This window comes from Lissotriton helveticus, chromosome 8 (genome assembly GCF_964261635.1).
Source record: "Lissotriton helveticus chromosome 8, aLisHel1.1, whole genome shotgun sequence".
NCBI lineage: Eukaryota > Metazoa > Chordata > Amphibia > Caudata > Salamandridae > Lissotriton > Lissotriton helveticus.
Window position 1 is genome coordinate 1559572168 of NC_136069.1, and position 17481 is coordinate 1559589648.

General features: G+C 44.1%; 1 protein-coding gene across 1 annotated transcript in view; it reads left to right on the top strand.

Annotated features, from left to right (window-relative positions):
- PAAF1 (proteasomal ATPase associated factor 1) overlaps window positions 1–17481 on the top strand; it is a 146681-nt gene that overhangs the window by 62466 nt on the left and 66734 nt on the right. The window contains exon 8 of the mRNA XM_078658561.1: window positions 3575–3666. Coding sequence (XP_078514687.1) covers window positions 3575–3666 — 92 coding nt within the window. The remainder of the gene's footprint in view (window positions 1–3574; window positions 3667–17481) is intronic.

Here is a 17481-nt window from a genome sequence, read left to right on the forward strand (position 1 = left end):
GAAAGAGGGAAGTGGGGTGCCAGGGGGCTGAGAAGCAGGTCAGTATCTCCGTGGGGTGCAAATGGGGCATGTGCATAAGTGGTTGGGACTACCAAGATAGCTAGTGCAAACACACGTGTTTTGTTGAGTTTAAGGTGCCTCGTGTCGCCAGCCCCGCAACAGCAGACCCCGTGATTTTATATTGGCAAGGCGTCATGCACTCTATCAGCAGCGAGTCCAGAGTATAAGGAGCTCAAATCAGCTAATTGGCGCCATATGTAGTATCGACACTCGTGTCCTCCTGTAGGCCCCAGGGAGATGCAGTCCGGCGTGGCTCATGGTGGGTGGGGGGGGGCACACATCCCATGCGGGGCCCCTCTTGAATATGTCAGTGCACACAAGGGCCCGGTCACAGTTCACCTCCCCCGCTTCAGGATCAAGGGGGAACTGGGGGGTGGGGGAGGAGGTGGGGGGGTTTCAGATGTATCTTCTGCGCCTGCAATTGAGAGACCACAGTAGTCCGTCCGGCTCTTGAAGGTCACAATGCACACTCTATTTCAGTACAGCCGATCGGGTCCGCGCCTGTCTCAAGATGGCAGCCCGAATCCTCTGCACTTCCCGGACCGAGACCCACAGGTCCAGGTGTCCAGACACCGGGCACTCCACGTGCTCCAGTATCCGAGCGGGGGCCAGTGGCACAAGCATTCACCCAACACCACCAGGTGAGGGATCACGGTGGTCCGCTAGGCTGCACTCGTCTCACAGCTCCTCTGCATCGGGGCAATCTGCCGCGGTCCGTCTAGTATAAAATAGCGTCCCTGGTCTCCTTGCAGACCACAGGCCGGGGACCCCGAGCCCCTCTAGTTAGGCTCTGGGTCTCAGGTGACGAAGCCAGCAGTGCCCAGTGAAGCGGGAAGCGGGGACCATGCACCAGATAGTCGGGTCATGTTACGAGGCAAGTCGCGTCAGCCGCAACCGGCAGCGCCGGACCTCCGTAGCACTCCGCTTGCTGGGCTGGGGGGCCGCGGGTTGTAGTGGTCCCGTTAATCCTCCAACAATGTCAAGAATAGCGAGGACCGATGCCGGTGACCATCCAGTGCAGTGTTTGTATAGGATATCGGGCCAGGTAAGGGGAATTCAGGATGTTTCCAGCGGGTGCAGAGTGGAGCTCAGAGCTCTGCGACCACTCTTGCCGCCATTTTAGCTGGATTGGATGCCTGAGCTGTCTTTCGGCTTTGCATGTGTGAACGATGATCCTGGTGTTCTTAATTTACACCCATTATGGGTGGGAAGATTGAGAAGAACAGAAGAGACAGTTTGTTCTCCATTAACCTTGAGATTGAGGGCCTGTACTCTTCCAATCCCACAGCAAGTATAAAATCCTAGGACATCCACAAAATAAGTGACCATAAACGCTGGACCAATAGAAAGAACAAAATGTAGGGAGATAATGTGTGTATTTAAAAAGGTTGTGATATATTTAATTCAACATAAAGTAAAAATCATATAGAAACTAATAAAATAAGTCAAACTATATGATACAATAATACATTAACATATTAAAATCTTTGGCACAATACATCAAATACATTCATTGAGAAAAGAAAAGAATAACCTCCTAATACAAGTATAAATCCTGACTAATAAAATACTAATGTACAAAAAAACAATATGTACTAAAATATTAAATGTCAACTATTCCAGATTAATTCAGTGGACTCGACGCGCGTTTCGGCAGTAGGGAAACTGCCTTCCTCAGGAGTCGTTGATTAAACTCTGTAAAAAATATGTTTTAAGAAAACAACAATGTTATATATCAACATATACCAATCTTTAAATCATTTTAATCTATTTATCTACTTGAAAACCCTAATGGTTCCGTACAAAATGTGAATTATTTGGCACTTAAAATTCTCCCCTAGAGGTCCAGACATTTTAATTGGTCACTTAACGTCATATACTAGACTGATGTATAAACACGGCTAGTGCACACTCAGCTTAACTTTAACAGAGCTCTAATTGTAAATACATTAAATGATCACATATCTAATATGGTGTGGTATCACTCCCGGTTAGTACTATGTTACATCGCTAACCCGGCATGTAAGTGCATTTAATATTCGCAAGCATCATTCTTGAAGAAGTTTATTCTAGTTGCCAGAATGCTGTGGTGTATTTTCACTCCTGGATTAAAGTATATAAAGACACTTACATAATTCAAGAAAAAGCTGATATTTTCCTCGGTAGATTAGAAGGATATGCCAAAAATCATGGATAGTGAGGACATTTGTAAAAGATGATACCTAATCATAGACAAAATTTATAATAATAAAGACAGATTGCATAATGCGACCAGCACTATAGTTGATAAAAAATATAAACACCATGATTTTGGTACACTGATGTAGATATGTGATCATTTAATGTATTTACAATTAGAGCTCTGTTAAAGTTAAGCTGAGTGTGCACTAGCCGTGTTTATACATCAGTCTAGTATATGACGTTAAGTGACCAATTAAAATGTCTGGACCTCTAGGGGAGAATTTTAAGTGCCAAATAATTCACATTTTGTACGGAACCATTAGGGTTTTCAAGTAGATAAATAGATTAAAATGATTTAAAGATTGGTATATGTTGATATATAACATTGTTGTTTTCTTAAAACATATTTTTTACAGAGTTTAATCAACGACTCCTGAGGAAGGCAGTTTCCCTACTGCCGAAACGCGCGTCGAGTCCACTGAATTAATCTGGAATAGTTGACATTTAATATTTTAGTACATATTGTTTTTTTGTACATTAGTATTTTATTAGTCAGGATTTATACTTGTATTAGGAGGTTATTCTTTTCTTTTCTCAATGAATGTATTTGATGTATTGTGCCAAAGATTTTAATATGTTAATGTATTATTGTATCATATAGTTTGACTTATTTTATTAGTTTCTATATGATTTTTACTTTATGTTGAATTAAATATATCACAACCTTTTTAAATACACACATTATCTCCCTACATTTTGTTCTTTCTATTGGTCCAGCGTTTATGGTCACTTATTTTGTGGATGTCCTAGGATTTTATACTTGCTTTGGTTTTTACCCTGCCCTAGGAATCTGTGTATTTGTGATACCCAGGGGGTCCTTGTTTATCTCTCTTCCAATCCCACTGCAGAGGTGCATAACTTAAGCTCATGTGCGGCTTTAAATTATCTGGTAGCATGAGCTCAAAGACCATAACTGTCATTAAATGCATTTATACACTGCACAAAACCCTAGCCTACAGGAGGCAGCAGCTGGCCATCTGAGTACTGCTCTTTAAAAACGGGTAGTGGGATAAAGTGGCCTTCAACTGGAATTTGAGAAATTGCTCTGTGGCTTTGGAGATAGGGGATGGGGTGTCAGTTTGCAAACGTCTCTCACCCTATCCAAGGAGAAGCACATTGCTAACTTTTCTAAAAGGTCATTCAGAGAGGTTTGTGATTTCATCAAAACACTCCTCGCATTTACCATAAGGTATTAAAGTTGTCCGAAAAAACATTGTGTGGTTAATGCCTCTTTAATTAAACAAAATAAGATGTGTAAAAACTATTTCCACAGGTGAACGAGAGTTAGGAACAGAAGGAAAGTTACTGCTGCTGGCCCGGGAAGATGGGAAACTCCAAGGTGTGAGTCTTCAGAGCAGACAACCAGTAAGTAGTCAACTATTCTCTGGTGTTACTCTGTACAGCGGGGAAACTAGTCTGTAAAATCCTGGCACCATTCTCCCTGTACAAAATTAATCTTACTTATCCTCTAATAAATTTACTTTAGGTTCTGAAAATTATTTAGTTTTTCTAATTGTAATTTTTTTTTATGACTAGAGCTTGGAAATGTACATATCCTGTCTGTGATTCACTCATGGGAACAGTCCAGCCCGAACTGCCAAGCCATGCCTTCCCTGGACGCGAAACCAGCATCCTGGGACTGGTTTCTGGCTAATCAGCCGTCATCAGCTGATCCAGAGAAGACATGGCTTGGCAGTTCAGGCTGGACTGTTCCCATGAGGCACAGGGTCATTCTGATTTGCATATGGCCATGTCTGAACTGGGGTGGCGGAGTGAGCTAAAGAATGATGATGGATTAAAACCAGATCAGTTGACTAGGGGTGAGTGCTTGCAATGTTCAACATTCTGTCCATCACCTTTGGTTTTGCTTTGTTCGCCCTAAGTTGGAAGGGTATGCCCAGACGTGGGTCCCTTGCTGCTCACTTTGCCACTGGATTCAAGCTATCCTGGCTGATGATGGCTGATTAGCCAGAAACCGGTCCCAGGATGCTTGTTTCCGGTCCAGGGAAGACATGGCTTGGCAGTTCGGGCTGGACTGTTCCCATGAGGCACAGGGTCAGACTGATTTGCATTTGCCCTGTCTGAACTGGGGTGGCGGAGTGAGCAAAAGAATGATGACGGATTAAACCCAGATCATTTGACTGGGGGTGAGTGCTTGCAATGTTCAACACTCCGTCCATCATCCCCTTTGGTTATACTTAATATTCCAACATCACTACTAGAAATCTAACATTTCTCCTGGTGCTTGTTCATCCCGAGTTTGTGGAGCGTCCGGGGTACAGCACCTTCATGCTCGGCTGTGCAGCGGCCCACCAAGGAGACCCACGACGGAGGCAAAGTGAGATGCCTGCCGGGAAGTTGGGTGACGCTCAAGAAGCGGAGAGGAGGCAACACCGATCCCTTGAGGATCCCACCCGCCATTTCCTGGGCTCGCCACGAGACTGAGGACGATGAGCATGGACCGCATTGATATCGCCGTGAGCACTGATGAGTCCAGACGGTGAGCCCGGGAGGCTGGGGCTCATGACCATATCCTCAAGTCCTTTTGAGCTTTTCAATTTTAATAGAATGCCTCTTTTGTTCCACGCTTGACTACAAAATGGCACCGCCAGTCGATCGTCGGCAGGGATCGAGGTTACACCTACGTGAGACACCCCCCCCCCTCCCTGTTTCCAGTAATACCATCTAGGCATTGTAAGCGATCGGAGTCTACATTCGACTGCTCGGACCTTTGGGACGTCCCCCTTCAGTGCTATAAATTAAGTGAGAAAGCAACCGGAGACACCCTGCCTGATCTGCTAATGGAGGTCGTCTCACCCACTGGCGGACATTACTCAATCATCTCGCACCCTCTCTATTGACCTAGGCACCTGGCCATGTTCTTGCCGATCCTCAGCTTGCTCGCACCCCATTTCCTTTTGGGTAATAGAGAAACACTGGGTACCGACTTAATTGATCATCAAGGACTCATCCCCCTTGCCTGTCTTCTAGATGGCCGCCCCAGGGGAACCCTCCTTGCTACTCTATCTCTCATGGTTCATATCATTCAACCATGTCCTGCTTTGCCTCCAGGGCATTTACTCGTTGATCTTTCCCTTGACTGTGGAGACCTTGCTATCTGACTGTCGCCCGGTGGAGCTACCTGTTAGCTGAAGAGGAGATGGGCTGTGGATTCCCCCTTGGCCGTCACATACCCAGCCGGACCTTGGACAGACCGAACTTTATATCTCTGTCGTATCCCCCTCCTACCCCTTCGCCCTACCCCTTTCCCCCTCTACACTCCTTTCCTCTCGTCATCTTCGCTCTTTAATGTTTTTCCGTTGAGACCTAGCTATCTGACCGATGCCTGGTGGAGCTACCTGATAGCTGAAGAGGATATGGGCTGTGGATTACCCCGTGGTCGTCACCTACCCAGCCGGACCTGGGGCAGACTTTTTCCCTAAGTCTATCTGTCGTATCTATACCTTACCCCCTTTCCCTACCCCTTTCCCTCCCTCACTCCATTCTACTTACCCTCTATGTTCTTTAAATGTTTTTAATGGTATGTTTTTTTGTAATTTGTTACTGATGTAATTTGGCATCTATGTGAATCCTTATGTAAAGCGCTCTGATACCTTCGGGTCTAGCCAGCGCTATATAAAACTCTTTAATATAAAAATGAAAAACTACAGCAGCCAAGGAACCAATTAAACATACACGCGGGCCAGAATGATTCAGTCGACAACATTTCGCTCCACTATCAATGTGGAATCATCAAAAGGGCAATTAATAGTTTGCATAAACCCATATTACATATACATCAAAGATAAAAACCTCAATGTAACCAGGCAATACTGGGCATGAACTGGTCCAATAAAGGGAACATAGTAGGCATTCCACCTACCAGGGAAGTGAGCTGATAATAAACAATCTTTATAAAGGAAAAGGACGATGCCCTGATTGAGAGTCTGAGCAGGTACTGCTTCCAGAGCCCAGAATAGGAACCTGTCTCAAAGGGCACAGAGTCCAGACAAGTGTGTGTTGCTAGAAGTCCCGATCTAGAACTGCTGAAAAAAAAAGAAACATCAAAGGCGCTTCATGATTTTGTGTAGCAGGACCTTTTTTTTTTTTTGCAGAGTTTTATATAGCGCTAACTAGAACCGAACCGAATCAGGTATCAGAGCGCTTTACATAGCACCAGTTACGTTACATGAGGACGGACATTCATTTTAGGCACGGGGAGATTAAGTGATTTGCCCACAATCACAGGAGGTTATTTTGGCGTTGTTACCGAGACTCGAACCCAGATCCCCAGGACTGAGGTCGAGCGCCCTAGCCGTTAGGCCAACTACTCTCCCCTTGCATAGAGGTAAACAACAATCCAAACTGCTCAGACCTGAACTTTCTCTTCTTAAAGCCCACAAAAGGTAAAGGTAAGGGAAAGGAAAGATATACTCCAGGATTGGAGACCAACTTAAAAGGCAGAAGTTTGGTTGGCTCAGGTTGGAAAGCCAAATCAAAACATATCAGAGCAGGAGACTGTATGAAGGAGTGCAGCCTGTATTTGGGTGTTCTCCGGTTGGGTTAAAAAGGAAATTTCATTGATTTTCTGCAGAAAACATTATCTAAAATATTACTGCTCTCATCCGAAAAGGTTGTATGGGTGGGATTTGCATTGTACAGTAATAGCTAGAAAGTCGCAATGCTTTATACAAGAGGAGGTGTTTACACCATATAATTGAGGCACAGGAAAGAGGGAGTTCAAAAGAAAAAGGGTGGGCACAAGGCAGAGATGGAAAGTCTTGCATGGATGAGTTTTTCGGCACATGAAAAGTTGAAAATGAGGAGCAATAACAACAGCTTAGAGGAGGACAAACATGGATGGCAGATTTTTCCTAGGGTAAGTGCTGTCATAAAATGTTGCAGATGCTGTTGTTGTTTAAAGAAATGGATCCTCACTTTTCAGAAGTAGAGTAGGTATAGAGCCTACAGGATATGGACCAGGGTGGAGTTTCAGACCCTCGTACAAAGCAGGAGAAGGCCTTGTCGCTAGTCTTCTACTGCCTGCACTTGTTTCAAGCTGGGTGATGAGTCTGCAATCTGTGTTGCATGCCCTCTCGGAGATCTTGAAAGCCATGTAAAATGGGTTCGTTGAGGTGACTGCATTGTAGACCGTGCAAGAGATTTGGAATGTGAAGCAGGCTGGCAGAGGAAGCAAGTAGTATTCTAAGCGTAGGTTGCACAAAACATTACGCTTGGGATCTGCTGCAATGGAACCCAGATTGTGGACGCTTCTCTTCTTGCAATCCAACTTCTCAGCTCTTAATATCTCCGCATGTGAGAGTTTTAGGAGTTCATCCAAGAGTCCAGGCTTGTCTCCAGCATCAGTAGGAGAACTGCAGCAGTTTAAATGTTCTGTTGCTGGAAGCGGGTTACTGTAAGCTGGTACACTGAATCTTGTGGTTGTCCAAACAATATACAAAATACTGGAGCCTTAGAAAACACCACCAGCAACATGGAACACTTGACCTTCAAACTTGTCATCGCCACTAACCACACCCTGAGGGACAACCTCATCTAGCGCTCTCTCGGACCATGATTCAACTTCAGCAGCTCCATAGCTGATTTAATCTCTCCCCTAAAAAAAAAATACCTGACTTCAGCACCTTCATTGTGGTCAGCCCAACACATGACGCCGGACATCTTTGCGTTTGAGTTTTGGGCCTATTCCTGTTATGAGTACGAGGCCCACCCACACTCAAGTGAGCTACAATTTGTATCCGGAGAATTGTGGGGAACAATGGGTAGCAGGAAATGTGTGGTTCTACAGATTCCAGAACGTTTTGGCACAGAAATGTGAGGAAAAAGTGTGTTTTTAGGCAAAGTTCGAGCTTTGCAAGGGCTTCTGAGTAAAAATAACAACCTGGTGAGAGCCACACAAGTCTAACCACCTTAGATTCCCCCGGGTGTCAAGTTTTCAGCTGAGCTAGGGCCCAAATTCCACAGGCACCAACACTGCAGAAAAAGGTTGGTTTTTGGGTGGAAAGATTTACTCTGTCCCTGTTGTGTTTTGTGCTTTTTCTTGTCTCGGGCACTAGGCCCCCACACACAAGTGAAGTACCATTTTTATCTGAAGACTTAAGGCACTGCTGGCTCATAGGAAATGTATGTCTCCCCACAGATTCCAGAACTTGATATCACAGAAATGTGAGGGAAATGTGTGTTTTTAGGCACAGTTTCAGGATTGCATGGGCTTCTGGGTAAAAAACCCGAATTAGTCCCGCACATATGACACCACTGTGGACACCCTCCATATCTAGTTTTCAGAAATGTTTTGGTATCGTAGGGGGAAGCTGATCTAGGGCTCAAAATCTGTAGCTACAGTAAAAAAGCAGCAATGTTTCCAGTTTGACTTTTTGAGTCTAATTTGTTGTAGATACTAGGCCCAGTCACACAAATGAGGTACCATTTTTAGGTCGAGCCTGGGCAGCGCATCCGCTGCGAGGCATGCTGTATTGAGGTATGGCATAGAAGCCCCGCCCATTTCCCGCCCATCTTTTCAATTGGCTGCTGTAACTGTCCTTTCGAAATCGTTTTTCATTCATGAATAGGCTTAGTAGTCCCTCCTTGGTACTGCCAAGGCATTATCATTTACAATGCCAATAGCTTAAAATCTCGTAATTCGAGACCTATTACATTGAAAATGCTTATTATCAGGAGGCACGTGGGAACACAGAATAGTAGAACAGTTGTCATTACCAATTACATTTCTCTGAATTAATTGCCTTCCCAATGTAAGCCAGTAAGCTGGCTTCCTTAAATTTATGTACAAATAACCACTGCTTCTAAACTTGGTATATGGTGTACATTTCAGAAATATATAGGTTTTCTTCATATCAATATTTTCGCTCTTTATATTTTCCTATATGAATTGCTCTATGCTTAGCACATAATGGAAAACCATTCCAAAATGCAGCTCAGTTGTTTGCTCTGTGTACCTCGAGTTCTTGGAGAACTTACAAGACCTATATATATCCACGACCAGAAGAGTCTAGTGGACGTAATAGTATATTGCTTTTGTTAATCGGCCATTGTGATAAGAAGTTACAAATAAAAATGTTGTCAAAAATGGCTGTTTTTCATACTCATTTTCAATATGTTTTATTCCAACAGTTAGTTTCTTTGGGAAAACCTCGAGGGGGTCAAACGACCCCTTGCTGAATTCAGAATTTTATCTACCCTTCGGAAATCTATAGCTGTTTGGCATCACCCATGGGCTTCACACATGTTCCCACCACAAAATGGAAGTTGAAAAATAGTCAACCTCTTAGAAAAATGCCAAAACTGTGGTAAAGAAATTTATTGTTGATACATCTCTGCATTATCCTGAAACCTGGAAAAATTATGGGTTAAGCATATCAAGCATTTCATTGATGTAATTTTTAGTGGAAAAAAACAAACACCTTTTTGTTGAGAATTTTTCCCCAAAAAGGCAGCTATATTTTGGCTATTTTTTCTATTGCCACCAGGGTAAACCGCGTCCCCCTTCAGTGCTATAAATTAAGTGAGAAAGCAACCGGAGACACCCTGCCTGATCTGCTAATGGAGGTCGTCTCACCCACTGGCGGACATTACTCAATCATCTCGCACCCTCTCTATTGACCTAGGCACCTGGCCATGTTCTTGCCGATCCTCAGCTTGCTCGCACCCCATTTCCTTTTGGGTAATAGAGAAACACTGGGTACCGACTTAATTGATCATCAAGGACTCATCCCCCTTGCCTGTCTTCTAGATGGCCGCCCCAGGGGAACCCTCCTTGCTACTCTATCTCTCATGGTTCATATCATTCAACCATGTCCTGCTTTGCCTCCAGGGCATTTACTCGTTGATCTTTCCCTTGACTGTGGAGACCTTGCTATCTGACTGTCGCCCGGTGGAGCTACCTGTTAGCTGAAGAGGAGATGGGCTGTGGATTCCCCCTTGGCCGTCACATACCCAGCCGGACCTTGGACAGACCGAACTTTATATCTCTGTCGTATCCCTCTCCTACCCCTTCGCCCTACCCCTTTCCCCCTCTACACTCCTTTCCTCTCGTCATCTTCGCTCTTTAATGTTTTTCCGTTGAGACCTAGCTATCTGACCGATGCCTGGTGGAGCTACCTGATAGCTGAAGAGGATATGGGCTGTGGATTACCCCGTGGTCGTCACCTACCCAGCCGGACCTGGGGCAGACTTTTTCCCTAAGTCTATCTGTCGTATCTATACCTTACCCCCTTTCCCTACCCCTTTCCCTCCCTCACTCCATTCTACTTACCCTCTATGTTCTTTAAATGTTTTTAATGGTATGTTTTTTTGTAATTTGTTACTGATGTAATTTGGCATCTATGTGAATCCTTATGTAAAGCGCTCTGATACCTTCGGGTCTAGCCAGCGCTATATAAAACTCTTTAATATAAAAATGAAAAACTACAGCAGCCAAGGAACCAATTAAACATACACGCGGGCCAGAATGATTCAGTCGACAACATTTCGCTCCACTATCAATGTGGAATCATCAAAAGGGCAATTAATAGTTTGCATAAACCCATATTACATATACATCAAAGATAAAAACCTCAATGTAACCAGGCAATACTGGGCATGAACTGGTCCAATAAAGGGAACATAGTAGGCATTCCACCTACCAGGGAAGTGAGCTGATAATAAACAATCTTTATAAGGGAAAAGGACGATGCCCTGATTGAGAGTCTGAGCAGGTACTGCTTCCAGAGCCCAGAATAGGAACCTGTCTCAAAGGGCACAGAGTCCAGACAAGTGTGTGTTGCTAGAAGTCCCGATCTAGAACTGCTGAAAAAAAAAGAAACATCAAAGGCGCTTCATGATTTTGTGTAGCAGGACCTTTTTTTTTTTTTTGCAGAGTTTTATATAGCGCTAACTAGAACCGAACCGAATCAGGTATCGGAGCGCTTTACATAGCACCAGTTACGTTACATGAGGACAGACATTCATTTTAGGCACGGGGAGATTAAGTGATTTGCCCACAATCACAGGAGGTTATTTTGGCGTTGTTACCGAGACTCGAACCCAGATCCCCAGGACTGAGGTCGAGCGCCCTAGCCGTTAGGCCAACTACTCTCCCCTTGCATAGAGGTAAACAACAATCCAAACTGCTCAGACCTGAACTTTCTCTTCTTAAAGCCCACAAAAGGTAAAGGTAAGGGAAAGGAAAGATATACTCCAGGATTGGAGACCAACTTAAAAGGCAGAAGTTTGGTTGGCTCAGGTTGGAAAGCCAAATCAAAACATATCAGAGCAGGAGACTGTATGAAGGAGTGCAGCCTGTATTTGGGTGTTCTCCGGTTGGGTTAAAAAGGAAATTTCATTGATTTTCTGCAGAAAACATTATCTAAAATATTACTGCTCTCATCCGAAAAGGTTGTATGGGTGGGATTTGCATTGTACAGTAATAGCTAGAAAGTCGCAATGCTTTATACAAGAGGAGGTGTTTACACCATATAATTGAGGCACAGGAAAGAGGGAGTTCAAAAGAAAAAGGGTGGGCACAAGGCAGAGATGGAAAGTCTTGCATGGATGAGTTTTTCGGCACATGAAAAGTTGAAAATGAGGAGCAATAACAACAGCTTAGAGGAGGACAAACATGGATGGCAGATTTTTCCTAGGGTAAGTGCTGTCATAAAATGTTGCAGATGCTGTTGTTGTTTAAAGAAATGGATCCTCACTTTTCAGAAGTAGAGTAGGTATAGAGCCTACAGGATATGGACCAGGGTGGAGTTTCAGACCCTCGTACAAAGCAGGAGAAGGCCTTGTCGCTAGTCTTCTACTGCCTGCACTTGTTTCAAGCTGGGTGATGAGTCTGCAATCTGTGTTGCATGCCCTCTCGGAGATCTTGAAAGCCATGTAAAATGGGTTCGTTGAGGTGACTGCATTGTAGACCGTGCAAGAGATTTGGAATGTGAAGCAGGCTGGCAGAGGAAGCAAGTAGTATTCTAAGCGTAGGTTGCACAAAACATTACGCTTGGGATCTGCTGCAATGGAACCCAGATTGTGGACGCTTCTCTTCTTGCAATCCAACTTCTCAGCTCTTAATATCTCCGCATGTGAGAGTTTTAGGAGTTCATCCAAGAGTCCAGGCTTGTCTCCAGCATCAGTAGGAGAACTGCAGCAGTTTAAATGTTCTGTTGCTGGAAGCGGGTTACTGTAAGCTGGTACACTGAATCTTGTGGTTGTCCAAACAATATACAAAATACTGGAGCCTTAGAAAACACCACCAGCAACATGGAACACTTGACCTTCAAACTTGTCATCGCCACTAACCACACCCTGAGGGACAACCTCATCTAGCGCTCTCTCGGACCATGATTCAACTTCAGCAGCTCCATAGCTGATTTAATCTCTCCCCTAAAAAAAAAATACCTGACTTCAGCACCTTCATTGTGGTCAGCCCAACACATGACGCCGGACATCTTTGCGTTTGAGTTTTGGGCCTATTCCTGTTATGAGTACGAGGCCCACCCACACTCAAGTGAGCTACAATTTGTATCCGGAGAATTGTGGGGAACAATGGGTAGCAGGAAATGTGTGGTTCTACAGATTCCAGAACGTTTTGGCACAGAAATGTGAGGAAAAAGTGTGTTTTTAGGCAAAGTTCGAGCTTTGCAAGGGCTTCTGAGTAAAAATAACAACCTGGTGAGAGCCACACAAGTCTAACCACCTTAGATTCCCCCGGGTGTCAAGTTTTCAGCTGAGCTAGGGCCCAAATTCCACAGGCACCAACACTGCAGAAAAAGGTTGGTTTTTGGGTGGAAAGATTTACTCTGTCCCTGTTGTGTTTTGTGCTTTTTCTTGTCTCGGGCACTAGGCCCCCACACACAAGTGAAGTACCATTTTTATCTGAAGACTTAAGGCACTGCTGGCTCATAGGAAATTTATGTCTCCCCACAGATTCCAGAACTTGATATCACAGAAATGTGAGGGAAATGTGTGTTTTTAGGCACAGTTTCAGGATTGCATGGGCTTCTGGGTAAAAAACCCGAATTAGTCCCGCACATATGACACCACTGTGGACACCCTCCATATCTAGTTTTCAGAAATGTTTTGGTATCGTAGGGGGAAGCTGATCTAGGGCTCAAAATCTGTAGCTACAGTAAAAAAGCAGCAATGTTTCCAGTTTGACTTTTTGAGTCTAATTTGTTGTAGATACTAGGCCCAGTCACACAAATGAGGTACCATTTTTAGGTCGAGCCTGGGCAGCGCATCCGCTGCGAGGCATGCTGTATTGAGGTATGGCATAGAAGCCCCGCCCATTTCCCGCCCATCTTTTCAATTGGCTGCTGTAACTGTCCTTTCGAAATCGTTTTTCATTCATGAATAGGCTTAGTAGTCCCTCCTTGGTACTGCCAAGGCATTATCATTTACAATGCCAATAGCTTAAAATCTCGTAATTCGAGACCTATTACATTGAAAATGCTTATTATCAGGAGGCACGTGGGAACACAGAATAGTAGAACAGTTGTCATTACCAATTACATTTCTCTGAATTAATTGCCTTCCCAATGTAAGCCAGTAAGCTGGCTTCCTTACATTTATGTACAAATAACCACTGCTTCTAAACTTGGTATATGGTGTACATTTCAGAAATATATAGGTTTTCTTCATATCAATATTTTCGCTCTTTATATTTTCCTATATGAATTGCTCTATGCTTAGCACATAATGGAAAACCATTCCAAAATGCAGCTCAGTTGTTTGCTCTGTGTACCTCGAGTTCTTGGAGAACTTACAAGACCTATATATATCCACGACCAGAAGAGTCTAGTGGACGTAATAGTATATTGCTTTTGTTAATCGGCCATTGTGATAAGAAGTTACAAATAAAAATGTTGTCAAAAATGGCTGTTTTTCATACTCATTTTCAATATGTTTTATTCCAACAGTTAGTTTCTTTGGGAAAACCTCGAGGGGGTCAAACGACCCCTTGCTGAATTCAGAATTTTATCTACCCTTCGGAAATCTATAGCTGTTTGGCATCACCCATGGGCTTCACACATGTTCCCACCACAAAATGGAAGTTGAAAAATAGTCAACCTCTTAGAAAAATGCCAAAACTGTGGTAAAGAAATTTATTGTTGATACATCTCTGCATTATCCTGAAACCTGGAAAAATTATGGGTTAAGCATATCAAGCATTTCATTGATGTAATTTTTAGTGGAAAAAAACAAACACCTTTTTGTTGAGAATTTTTCCCCAAAAAGGCAGCTATATTTTGGCTATTTTTTCTATTGCCACCAGGGTAAACCGCGTCCCCCTTCAGTGCTATAAATTAAGTGAGAAAGCAACCGGAGACACCCTGCCTGATCTGCTAATGGAGGTCGTCTCACCCACTGGCGGACATTACTCAATCATCTCGCACCCTCTCTATTGACCTAGGCACCTGGCCATGTTCTTGCCGATCCTCAGCTTGCTCGCACCCCATTTCCTTTTGGGTAATAGAGAAACACTGGGTACCGACTTAATTGATCATCAAGGACTCATCCCCCTTGCCTGTCTTCTAGATGGCCGCCCCAGGGGAACCCTCCTTGCTACTCTATCTCTCATGGTTCATATCATTCAACCATGTCCTGCTTTGCCTCCAGGGCATTTACTCGTTGATCTTTCCCTTGACTGTGGAGACCTTGCTATCTGACTGTCGCCCGGTGGAGCTACCTGTTAGCTGAAGAGGAGATGGGCTGTGGATTCCCCCTTGGCCGTCACATACCCAGCCGGACCTTGGACAGACCGAACTTTATATCTCTGTCGTATCCCTCTCCTACCCCTTCGCCCTACCCCTTTCCCCCTCTACACTCCTTTCCTCTCGTCATCTTCGCTCTTTAATGTTTTTCCGTTGAGACCTAGCTATCTGACCGATGCCTGGTGGAGCTACCTGATAGCTGAAGAGGATATGGGCTGTGGATTACCCCGTGGTCGTCACCTACCCAGCCGGACCTGGGGCAGACTTTTTCCCTAAGTCTATCTGTCGTATCTATACCTTACCCCCTTTCCCTACCCCTTTCCCTCCCTCACTCCATTCTACTTACCCTCTAAGTTCTTTAAATGTTTTTAATGGTATGTTTTTTTGTAATTTGTTACTGATGTAATTTGGCATCTATGTGAATCCTTATGTAAAGCGCTCTGATACCTTCGGGTCTAGCCAGCGCTATATAAAACTCTTTAATATAAAAATGAAAAACTACAGCAGCCAAGGAACCAATTAAACATACACGCGGGCCAGAATGATTCAGTCGACAACATTTCGCTCCACTATCAATGTGGAATCATCAAAAGGGCAATTAATAGTTTGCATAAACCCATATTACATATACATCAAAGATAAAAACCTCAATGTAACCAGGCAATACTGGGCATGAACTGGTCCAATAAAGGGAACATAGTAGGCATTCCACCTACCAGGGAAGTGAGCTGATAATAAACAATCTTTATAAGGGAAAAGGACGATGCCCTGATTGAGAGTCTGAGCAGGTACTGCTTCCAGAGCCCAGAATAGGAACCTGTCTCAAAGGGCACAGAGTCCAGACAAGTGTGTGTTGCTAGAAGTCCCGATCTAGAACTGCTGAAAAAAAAAGAAACATCAAAGGCGCTTCATGATTTTGTGTAGCAGGACCTTTTTTTTTTTTTTGCAGAGTTTTATATAGCGCTAACTAGAACCGAACCGAATCAGGTATCGGAGCGCTTTACATAGCACCAGTTACGTTACATGAGGACGGACATTCATTTTAGGCACGGGGAGATTAAGTGATTTGCCCACAATCACAGGAGGTTATTTTGGCGTTGTTACCGAGACTCGAACCCAGATCCCCAGGACTGAGGTCGAGCGCCCTAGCCGTTAGGCCAACTACTCTCCCCTTGCATAGAGGTAAACAACAATCCAAACTGCTCAGACCTGAACTTTCTCTTCTTAAAGCCCACAAAAGGTAAAGGTAAGGGAAAGGAAAGATATACTCCAGGATTGGAGACCAACTTAAAAGGCAGAAGTTTGGTTGGCTCAGGTTGGAAAGCCAAATCAAAACATATCAGAGCAGGAGACTGTATGAAGGAGTGCAGCCTGTATTTGGGTGTTCTCCGGTTGGGTTAAAAAGGAAATTTCATTGATTTTCTGCAGAAAACATTATCTAAAATATTACTGCTCTCATCCGAAAAGGTTGTATGGGTGGGATTTGCATTGTACAGTAATAGCTAGAAAGTCGCAATGCTTTATACAAGAGGAGGTGTTTACACCATATAATTGAGGCACAGGAAAGAGGGAGTTCAAAAGAAAAAGGGTGGGCACAAGGCAGAGATGGAAAGTCTTGCATGGATGAGTTTTTCGGCACATGAAAAGTTGAAAATGAGGAGCAATAACAACAGCTTAGAGGAGGACAAACATGGATGGCAGATTTTTCCTAGGGTAAGTGCTGTCATAAAATGTTGCAGATGCTGTTGTTGTTTAAAGAAATGGATCCTCACTTTTCAGAAGTAGAGTAGGTATAGAGCCTACAGGATATGGACCAGGGTGGAGTTTCAGACCCTCGTACAAAGCAGGAGAAGGCCTTGTCGCTAGTCTTCTACTGCCTGCACTTGTTTCAAGCTGGGTGATGAGTCTGCAATCTGTGTTGCATGCCCTCTCGGAGATCTTGAAAGCCATGTAAAATGGGTTCGTTGAGGTGACTGCATTGTAGACCGTGCAAGAGATTTGGAATGTGAAGCAGGCTGGCAGAGGAAGCAAGTAGTATTCTAAGCGTAGGTTGCACAAAACATTACGCTTGGGATCTGCTGCAATGGAACCCAGATTGTGGACGCTTCTCTTCTTGCAATCCAACTTCTCAGCTCTTAATATCTCCGCATGTGAGAGTTTTAGGAGTTCATCCAAGAGTCCAGGCTTGTCTCCAGCATCAGTAGGAGAACTGCAGCAGTTTAAATGTTCTGTTGCTGGAAGCGGGTTACTGTAAGCTGGTACACTGAATCTTGTGGTTGTCCAAACAATATACAAAATACTGGAGCCTTAGAAAACACCACCAGCAACATGGAACACTTGACCTTCAAACTTGTCATCGCCACTAACCACACCCTGAGGGACAACCTCATCTAGCGCTCTCTCGGACCATGATTCAACTTCAGCAGCTCCATAGCTGATTTAATCTCTCCCC